The sequence below is a fragment of the Camellia sinensis genome, chromosome 14, assembly GCF_055761805.1.
Source record: "Camellia sinensis isolate YWXY chromosome 14, ASM5576180v1, whole genome shotgun sequence".
Classification (NCBI taxonomy): Eukaryota; Viridiplantae; Streptophyta; class Magnoliopsida; order Ericales; family Theaceae; genus Camellia; species Camellia sinensis.
In genome coordinates, this window is record NC_138974.1 from 61,043,525 (window position 1) to 61,054,634 (window position 11,110).

The 11,110-nt window shown below is 29.9% G+C and overlaps 1 protein-coding gene across 1 annotated transcript; it reads right to left on the reverse strand.

Annotated features, from left to right (window-relative positions):
- Positions 1 to 7,797: 7,797 nt before the first annotated feature.
- Positions 7,798 to 10,897, reverse strand: LOC114261788 (UDP-glycosyltransferase 87A1). The gene is made up of 2 exons (XM_028202098.2): positions 10,333 to 10,897; positions 7,798 to 8,893 (listed from the first exon to the last, which is right to left on the reverse strand). Exons 1-2 carry the CDS (start codon positions 10,820 to 10,822, stop codon positions 7,992 to 7,994), a joined length of 1,392 nt encoding a protein of 463 aa, XP_028057899.2. The 5' UTR covers positions 10,823 to 10,897; the 3' UTR covers positions 7,798 to 7,991.
- Between the last annotated feature and the right edge of the window lie 213 nt (positions 10,898 to 11,110).

An 11,110-nucleotide genomic window follows, 5' to 3' on the forward strand; every position in this document is an offset into this window, starting at 1 on the left:
ACAATTAAGAGACAAGCAATTTTTTTCCGTAAAATTAAGAATGAATTAAAATCCTTCACCAAATTTTGAACAGTCCTATTTTATTAACATTTAAAGAAATTTTGAAAAGAGGATTTTGAGATTTTTTTATTATTATTATCAAAAATTATTAAAGTAGATTTTTAGGATAAATTTAAAATTTTTCAAAAGGATTTTATGAAAATAAATAAATAAAAATGTAAGCATTAAATTGTTCTATATTTAGTAGGTGTTTGGGATCACCTAAAAAATACAAAAAGTCACTACAAAAGTAAAAAAGTTTACACTATTCACAATTTTTTGGCGGAAAAACTAGGGCTAATTAGTCAAATATTAAAAGACAGAATTGCCCTTATTTGTGCCATTCCAACAGTCAGCTCATGTGTGAAAAAAAAAAAAAAAATGAGAGAAGTTCAACACAGTGCAGCACAGTGCACTGACAAGTACCCTCACTGACATGCACTAACTATAAGTACCTTACAGGAGGGTAGTTCGGTAATTTTAGTTTTTGTACAATATTTTACTATACATTTTTTCATAAAAAGTCAAAAAATTATCCCAAACAACTATCTTTTTTACTTTTTTAGACAAAAAGTTAAAAAGTACACTTATATAGATCATTCCAAATAACCCCTTTGTAATAATATAGCTAAAAAATTTTACCCAAAACACCACTCAAATTACTTTTATGGATAAAGTACAAATACACTTGAGATTTACTTAAAAAATGAATTGTTCCCTGTTGTTTTACATCCCGCCCTTTGAAATTTCTTATTTTGATTTATTTTATTAATAAATCATTAAGTCAATTAACAGTTTTTAATGATATCATAAATTTATTTTAATCAATAATTTAGGTAACTTTATTATTATATAAGATAACAGTTAGGAATTTTAGGTAGCGTTTAGTAGAGCTTTCTAAATATGATTTGAGAATAAGAGTTGTATTTTGAGTTTGTGAGTTTTGAAATTATGATTTGAGTGTAAAAAATTAGTTTGGTGAATGAGTTTTGAAAAGAGTTTTGAATTGAATGGAGAATTTTTGATGTGACATATAATATTTGATATAAAAACTTACAACTCATAACCAAACACACAACTCAAAATTCTATTAAGGCACCGTTTGGGAAGAAGTTGGTTGGGCTTTTTTGGCTATTTTAGTCACAAAAAACAAAATAGGCTATTTTAGCCATAACAAACAAAACATCACATCCAACCCATAATCATTACACTCTTCTCTCACAAAAAAAATCAAAAAAGCCAAAAAGCCAAAAAGCCCTTCCCAAACCAAACTTTTTAGCCTAGGCTAAAATAGCCAAAAAAACTAAAAAGCCAAAAAACCAACCCACTTCCCAAACGGAGGCTAAAGCTCATAAAGTTTTTTAAAAGTTTTAGAAAATATTTTTTGTTGAATGTATAAAAAATAACATGTGTCAATTGCAAAAAAATAAAATAAAATAAATAAATTGCACTGTACCGGACGACCGATTAGCCTAAATTTTCTCGCATTCGATCGAATTTTCAAAAGTAAGCGTGGAATTAATTTTTAAAAGTTGAAAACAAATGTCATATGCAAACTAAAGGGTGGAACTAAAATTCCAAAACCCTTCCAAACACAGCCTTAGTTTTTCGTTTTATTAAATAAAAATTCTGAAAAATGAATATTTATAATTTTTCAAACCATAAAAAGTAATTCATATTTTAAACAAATTTTAGAAAGTGTAATTATCCATCTTCTATTCGTGAACATGACAAGATATTAGCGAAATATCAATCACACTTACTTTTTGAGTATATTTCTTAATCAAAATTCTGAATTGGTAAAGTTTTATTATTACGAAATATCCCCCTTAGGCCTCACTATAATAGAATGACAATGAACAAGACAAAGACCATGACGACCCAACTTGAATATTATAGCCGCATTAAAAAGGACAATTCCTAATTTGTTTGGTGATGGTTACTTTAACAACTAGGTTTCTACTACTTTTGGATTAGAATAATGCTTAGGATCCCTTTTTGGGGTCACCCCCTCACCCTCCTTGCCACGTGGCAGGGGGTGATTGGAGGAGCAGGAAAGAAAAAGAAAAAGAAAAGGTAACCAATAAGAGAGAGGAGGGGTCAAAGGGGGTGGGGGAAAAGGGGATGAACCATTACTCTTTGGATTATGATCTTTTAACTTCAAAATATCCAATTTTTGCAACTTTTTGGTGTCCTTACGTTTTTTTTCTCAATAGTACAATAATAGTCCCGTTTGAAATAACAGTTAAAACAGATTATAAATTATAACTTAATAGATTATAAATTATGACTTTTATCAAAAGTTATTAATCTGTTTGGTGTAATTGTTAGATTATAGATTTAAGTTACTGAGTAGTGTTCGTTAAATAAACTGTGAAATTGTTTTTTCAATTAACTTTTATTTTTTATTATTCACTACTTATCTACATTACTCATAAAAAATAATAATAATAATTTATAATCTATTTGGATCTTTTTCTATTTTTAAAAAAAATAAATAATAAAAAAATCTAAGAGTATAACCGTAAATTAACATGTCCACAGCAAAAGTTAATAATTAGAAGTAAGGGGTGAACAGTTTCTAAGAATCATCTTTCTTGAGTTAAAATAAATTATTAGAATCATAAGCTGTTTGAAATAAGTTTAACCAAACGGTCTAAAATAGCTTTTCCAAAGCTAAAAGGTATAAGTTGGCTCAAAAAAGCGAAACAAACACCCCCAATGCACTATAATTCAAGTGTTTAGTTTCAATTTTGAATTTAATTTTTTTTAAATTAAGTTTTTTATTTTTTGTATTTTTTTATTTTTAGTGAATATTTTTTAAATTTTAAGCCGTTTTTTTATTTTTTTTAGATGTATCTTACTTAGATATATCTAAATAATAAATTATTTATGAAAAAATATTTTCAAAAATTAATAAATAGACAAAAATATGAAAAATATATTGAATTTTTATATTTTTTGTATTTTTGGTATTTAATAATTTTTTTTAAAAAAAAGTTCATAAATATTATACTTTGTAAGTGTATTTATGTTAGGTGTGTCTAAAAATTAAAAAAAAAAATTACTTAAAATGTTAAAAACTTTAGTGAAAACAAAAAATTACGGAAAATAAAAAGTAAAATTTTCTAAAAAATAAATTCTGAAAACTGAAAACAAATAGAGTGATTAGTATTATGGTCGAAATTGTTATTGGTTACAAATTATTAGGGTATTTTATTATAAGTAAATTATTAAATTAAATTTGTTTACAATTCACACGGATGTTCAGGTATATTTTAAACAAGGGCAAATTATACCCGTGATTTTTATATTTTGTCTCTTGTACCATTTTGGTTTCTACATTATCAATTGACACAATTTTGACTCTTAATTTTAAATTTTGTATCAATTTGATCCAATTGATAATGTTGTTACTGTTTTTGACTGAATTAGTTAAGGTTAACTCATTGAGATTAGTAAGTTTATAATTTTTCTCTAAAAGATATAACACATGCCACTTATATCCATTTTTTTCATTAAAAAAAATGTTAAGAGTTGCAATCAATTAGACCAAATTGGAAAAAAATCATAAATTTAAGGTCAAAATCGATTCAATTAAAATTATAAGGACAAAAATGACACAAACACCAAAGCACATAAACTACTGTCGCAATTTATCCTTTAAACAATAATGTTACACTTACCACTGTGTTTACCCATTATTAGTGTAATGGATCCCACTACTCATATTTATGTCAAATGATACGCTATCACATAAGGTTGGATATTGAAAGTGATATAAAGAAGTGATAAATATAGCCTTCCTCTATTTGTATGAAAGCAATTAAAATTTTATTTTTTCAGTTAATTCTATTAAATAAAAAATTCTGACAAACAAGTATTTATAATTTTTCAAATCATAAAAAGTAATTCGTATTTTGAACAAATTTCAAAAGGTGTATTTATAATTTATCTTACTTTTTTTTATGAACATGACAATATATTAACGAAATATCAATAATGAAGGGGTCACAATTACTCAAGCCTATTTGTATAGAACCTCGTGGGATTGGACGAAGGTCCCTACTCTGTACTCAAGCCTATTTGTATGGAACCTCGTGGTATTGGACGAAGGTCCCTACTCCATACTCAAGCCTATTTGTATGGAACCTCGTGGGATTGGACGAAGGTTCCTACTCCGTACTCAAACCTATTTGAATGAAGCCTCGTTGGACTAGATGAAGGTCCTCACTCCGAAGTGGGCTCTCTCTCTCCACTCTATGATGGACCGAGCTAAGGGATCAGTCTTGGCCCACTCCCCACTCCGAAGAGGAGAAGACCATAAGCCTGGCCCTAGCACCACTCCCCACTCCGAAGAAGGGAAGACCATGGGCCTAGCCCTAGTACCACTCCCCACTCCGAAGTAGGTAAGTCCATAACATAGGCTCCAAGGCTCCCACTCAATGACACATGAGTGCTAACAGATCAATCAATATCATGTAAAGTAAAAGGCACGTGGTGTCCGCAAATGACAGAACTTGCTCCCCTCTATTAAGGGATGTGCTACCATCACGGCTGAGGACCAAGCGTAGAATGAGAGAGCTTGATGAATAAGTCATACGATCCTTATAAAAGGTAACCTTACTCTCCTTGAAAGGGGCAATCTCTGAACTCTAGAAACACACTGGTCTTATCTATCTTGTCTCTACCAAACTCTGGTATTGACTCGACTGTCGAAGGGGTTTCCACCAATCCCCAGTCGAGCAGCCTAACTATTTGTTTCTTATGCAGGCCTTCACCCATCGATGCACCAGGGTTCGTCTACGAAGTTCCATCTTACTCTATTGGGGAAACTGGTCCGCACAAATAACACTTACTTTTTGAGTATATTTCTTAATCAAAATTCTACATTCGTAGAGTTTTATTATTGCGAAATATCCCCTTCAGGCCTCACTATAGTGACTGAGAATGAGCAAGACAAAGACCATGACGACCCAACTTGAATATTACTTACATGTAGGTCTAATAAGTAGATTTATTGTCTAATAGGTCTTATGAAAAAAATTTGTCATAAAAAAATGTCACTAAAATTATAAGTTTTAGCGATAATTTATAAAAATCATAATAAAAAAAAATATTAATTGTCAATTTTTAGCGATATATATAAAAATTTGTCATAAAAAAATTATTTTTAATAATAATTTTATCAAAACTTATTTTTAATAGGATTTAATAGAAATTAAGTCCAACTATTATAATCTATTGATAATTTAGTCATATTAAAAAGAACAATTCCTACTAATAAATTTGTTTGGTGACGTTTACTTTAACCACTAGGTTTCTACTACTTTTGGATTATGATCTTTTAACTTTAAGCTCAAAATATCCAATTTCTGGTATGGAGCAACTTTTTTGTGTCCTTGCGTTTTTTTTTTTTTTTTTTTCCCTTCTCTATTTGGTATAATAATGCACTATTATTCAATATGTTTGGTTTAAGTTTCTGAATTTACTTTTTTTTTAAATTAAATTTTTTATTTTTTATTTTTTTTGTTTTTTTTTTATTTTATTTTTAGTGAATATTTTTAAATTTTAAACATTTTTTATATTTTTTTAAATATACCTTACTTGGATGTATCTAAATAATAAATTATTTGTGAAAAAATATTTTAAAAAATTAATAAGTACACAAAAATAGGAAAAATACACTGAATTTTTATAATTTTTTTTATATATTTTTGGTATTTAATAAATTTTTTTAAAAAAATTTCACAAATATTATATTTTCTAAGTGTATTTATGTTAGGTGTGTTTAAAAATTAAAAAAAAAATTCTTAAAATGTTAAAAAATTCAGTGAAAACAAAAAAATACAAAAAACGAAAAAGTAAAATTTTCTGAAAAATAAATTCTGAAAACTGAAAACAAACATAGTGATTAGTATTATGGTCGAAATTGTTATTGGTTACAAATTATTAGGGTATTTTATTTTAAGTAAATTATTAAATTAAATTTGTTTACAATTCACACGGATGTCCATGTATATTTTAAAAGAGGGCAAATTATTCTCGTGGTTTTTATATTTTGTCTCTTGTGTCATTTTGGTCTCTACACTTTTAATTGATACAATTTTAACTTTTAATTTTAAATTTTGTGTCAATTTAATCTAATTGATAATGTTTTTAGTATTTTTGATTGACTTAGGCCTCGTTTGAGAAGCGACCGGTTTAGCCAAAAAGTCAAAAAGTTACTAAAAAAATTAAAAAGCCAATAACTCATACCAAAAAGTCAAAATATTTCATTTTCTCTCTACTTTTTACACATCTTTTCGTAAAAAGCCAAAAAATCATCCCAAACATACTTAGTTTTTTTTACATCACATTTTAACCAAAAAGTCAAAAAATTATTAAAAAAACATGTTCCCAAACGAGGTCTTAATTGGGGTTAACTCACTGAGATTAGTAAGTTTATAATTTTACTCTAAAAGATATTACACATGCCACTTATACCCCTTTTTTCAAAAAAAAAATAAAATTAAGAATTGCAATCAATTAGATCAAATTGAAACAAAATCATAAATTTAGAATCAAAATCGAACTAATTAAAATTATAGGGATAAAAATGACATAAACACCAAAATACATGAACTATTGTCACAATTTGCCACCTTATGGCCACGTTTGTTTGGCGGATTAGATTGGATGAGATTGTTAGTGAAGAGATTGCTAATATGAGGATTGTTAGTGAAGAAATTAAGTAAAAGTGTGTTTGTTTCGATAATAGTGTAAGAGATAATTACTGATGAATTGTCAAATTATTTTTATATCAAATAAATAAATAAATTATTTCAATATTAAAAAAAATAAAATAAATATTAAAACAAACAGGTACACTTACTAAATAAAATAAAATTTTTATATAAAATAGACTTAATCTCCTCACTATTTATCTAATCCCACCTAAAATTCATCCAAGCCAATCCCTTTAGGGAGGGGGATTACTAAGCCCTCCGCACTAACAATCTCCCCTTCCAAATTAATACCAAACAAACTGTAGGTGGAATCCACATCTATCTTAATCCAGTCCGACCTCCGATCCCACCAAACAAACTTTGTGTTTACTCATTATTGGTGTAATGAGTGCCACTACTTATGTTTATGTCAAATAATATGCTATCACATGAGGTTGTATATGGAAAGTGGTGTTTGGAAATTTGGGTTTGAGATTTTTTATTTTTTTTTATTTTTTTGGCTAAAAGATAAACTTTTTGCAAAACAAAAAAAAACATATCCAAACAAAATATCACATCCAACCCCATAATCATTTCACTTTTTCTCTCACAAACATCACATCTGACCAAAAAAAAAAAATCCAACTATCTTTCCAAACACCAAAATTTTTTTATCCAATAATATCTTACAATTAAAAAAGCTTACATAAAAACCTACTTCTCATACACCCACAAAGAGTGGATAAATGTAGCATGACTCTATTTTAAAATAGTGTTTGTTATAATTTATTACAACGCCATTTGTAACAACAATGACAGAGACTATTAATTTTGAAACTCTAAAAAGATCACTAATAACATGACACTCAATAAAAAAAGAAAAAAAAATATAACACCAATGCCAAAACATCAAATCATTCATAGTGAGACCCACTGCCACATCATTAGTGGTATCACTAATTAGTGCACTCACTCATTTTTCCATTTGTAAAAACCAAAATGGTTTTTTCTGATGCACCAAACAAGTATTCATTACTGCTCAAGGTTCGGGTTTTATACGTAAAGGATGAAGTATTAATTGAAATTTATTGGTTTACATTAAGAAAGGCAGTGAATTTGAGCGAGGAGCACAATTCAACACCATGTTCAAAAGGCCTAATTTGGAACTTGAAGTTTCTCTGGAAATTACAAGCGTACACCAAGAAGCTTCTAATAATGATCAAGTCAACGAGCTAAACTGCAGATTTAATGGTAACAGCATTGTGAAATGTCCTGAACAAAAGCATCAATGTTAGTTTCAACTGACCCGCCCTTTGAAGTTGCATTTTTACAGATCTCCTGAAGCTCTTTTGCTCTCCTCCTCATTTCCTTTCCCTCGACGCTTTCTAGATCCATAAACCTCTGAATGAGTTCAGCAATTTCTTCTCTTGTCACCAAATGTTCATCAGCACCCATTCCTCTCCTCACCTTCCACCCGATCTTCCAATCTTCCACAATTGTCTTGGAGTTTGGAATTTGATCCCAAAATATCGGGTAAGTCAGGAATGGAAGGCCAGCAAATACACCTTCCTTGGTGGAGTTCCAACCACAATGAGACCAAAACCCTCCTACAGAAGAATGGCACAACACCTTCAACTGGTCACACCAAGGCACCAGCAGCCCTTTGTCACCACATCCCTCTTTAATTCGAGAAATTTCACCACGTGCCACCCACAAGAACCTCACACCGCTGTCACGCAGCCCATAAATAATTTCATCCATTTGGGCTTTTGAAACAGAGAGAAAGCTACCTTGTGAGATGTACAAGACCGAAGCTTTGGGTTGCGAATCTAGCCATTGTACATAGTTGATGTCGTTGTTGTATCCAGTAGTAGTTACGGAGAAACTTTCTTCGAGTCTATAGTAAGGTATTGTTGGACCGATGGAGTATATGGGGATGCCAAGATTTGCCTTAAGAGTGTCAATGATATGGGATTCAAGCTCGTAGATGGAAGTGAATAAAAGATATTGTGCTTTTGGCACCAATGAAATGGCTTCCAAGGCTCGATGCAAAACTTTAAGGGCATCACCGTAAAAGACTGTCGGAAGATCTGCCATTCGTGTCGATGGAATTCCGGGAATGTAGTTTATCAACTCCTTTCCTCGTTCTAACACACATGCACACAAAAGTAGACAAAATACAAACAAGTTTATGTCATATATTACTCGAAATCTTGAACTATCAAAAGGATAAACTTATAGAACATTTATATTCTCCACTCCAAGTCTTGAACAATGTTTTCATACTATTAAATGATCTACAAATTGACATTGATCATGTTTAATAGTGGGTGGTAGTTGTAGAATTTTTCATATTTTTTAATTGAAAATGATTTAAGATCTTTCACAATTATGAATATCTTTATCTTTACATATTAATACCAAATCAAAATACAACAATGCTTGTAATTCAAATTTTCATTATCCGAACAACTGAAATGTCTCGAAACGACGTCTTTCTAGGAGTAAAACAACGCGATTTTGATACATTTAAGTGATTCGGACCACACAAATTCGAATTACTAAACATTTTTCATCCTAATAAACGATCCACCCTTTTTCGGATTTGAAGAAAGCAACAATAAAATATCTCAATATGGTGATTCTTAATTTTAAACTATATCCGTTCCTTTAATAATTAAAATAATATATTTTAAAAAAAATCAAATGTATACCAATACATAATATTATTTATTCACACTAAACAAATTCATTTGTCATTGTCCTTGGACAAGAATCTTCCCGCCCCAAAAAAAAAAACTATATTATGCCCTAAATTCTTAATTACTCCACTCTTGTGGTGGAAATTTCAAAATATATACTAAGATATAATGCCGTGAGTGTATTAATGAGAGATGAGACTACTGGTTTGGTGGCCAATACTACTACACATTATTTTTGAAACATATTTAATTTATTACTATGTGATTACTGTGTGATATATTTTGAGATATTAATAATAAAATTTATTTCCGTGACTCATATAAGCATTAATATAATAGTAGATCTTAGGTAAATTTTATTAATATTGTGAGTAACAAATCAAAGTGATCGACAAGAGTACATTAAAGTCTAAAGAAAATTTTCATTAATTTTATGTTAAACAAAAGGTCTAATGGGTAAATTTCATCAAGAATTTTGCTAGTAATTAATTGTCTTAAGACACACAAAATACAAAAACAAAAAAATATATATATATAATAGACAAAACAATATAAGTCATCTTTAACTAATTTTAAAACATTTTTTATTTAATTAAAAAATTAAAAAAAATTATAATTTTCAAAATATTATATAATCTTATAATTTTCAAAACAAATTTCCAAACACACTTGTTAGCAATTTTCCATTCACCAATATTCAAATCGGTTAAATGTGACAAAAATTAATTAAAAAAACTTTTAAAAAAATAACAAATACCAAAAAAAAAAATTACATATTCACAAAAAAAATTTAATTATAATTATTAATATTATAAAAAAATTTCATTAATCTGTAATTATTTTTTCAAACTCCCACTAATTTGATAGATCCCTAATGAAATTACCTGAAACGTCAGCCGGGAAATGGCCGTTTTGAGCGAGCAGATCGAAGTGATAGAACACCGTGAACACCGACGTCGTCATCGTAAAGAGCGAAGCCACCGGAATATTCCTCCGATTCCCGACTCCGACCACCCAACACAGGTAAGTGTCATAAATAATAACGCTCGGTTTCGGCGGCTCAAGCCGATCCAGAAGCCGCTCGAAGGGGCCTTCCAGCTTGGTCAGAGTAGCTTCTAAGAACCCAGGGAAGTCGGCTCCGCGACCTATCTCAGAGGGGACGACGTTGGGGATGGTGGCGAAGTGGATGTTATCCAGCTTGGGCTCGGAGCCGAGGAGGCCGAGCCACTCCTCCGTGACGACGAAGCTGATGAGAATATCGGACTGTCGAGAAGCTATGAGGTTGCAGAGATTTAGCATTGGGTTGATGTGTCCCCTCCCTGGATAAGGCATCGCCACCACGCGGATGGCATCGCCGCCGTGTGCTGCCTCCATTTTGGGCAATTCTAGCCAGAAGATACTTTGCCAGGAATATGTGAACGAAGCACATCGGTAAGCTTATTTTATAGAAAAAAATTAGCAAAATATTCCTCTAACTCTGTGTAGCAGGGAGAGATGGAGATATATTTTTTTTATTACTTAACATCTTTCAATATTTTTACTGAAAAAATTTAATTCAGCCTGATTTAGAAAAATTTCGTGTCAACTTAAAATTTAAAATTTTTTTATGAAAATTAAAATTTTTTAAGTAGGATAAAATTTTTTTGAGTCAAATTTTTTTTT

What these genes read in the sequence shown, in the direction of transcription:
- LOC114261788 (XM_028202098.2), bottom strand. Translation starts at nt 10,822, where the DNA reads ATGGAGGCAGCACACGGCGGCGATGCCATCCGCGTGGTGGCGATGCCT. An exon ending in TTTCCCGGCTGACGTTTCAG is followed by an intron (nt 8,894 to 10,332) that starts GTAATTTCATTA and finishes CATGTGTGTTAG; the next exon opens with AACGAGGAAAGGAGTTGATA.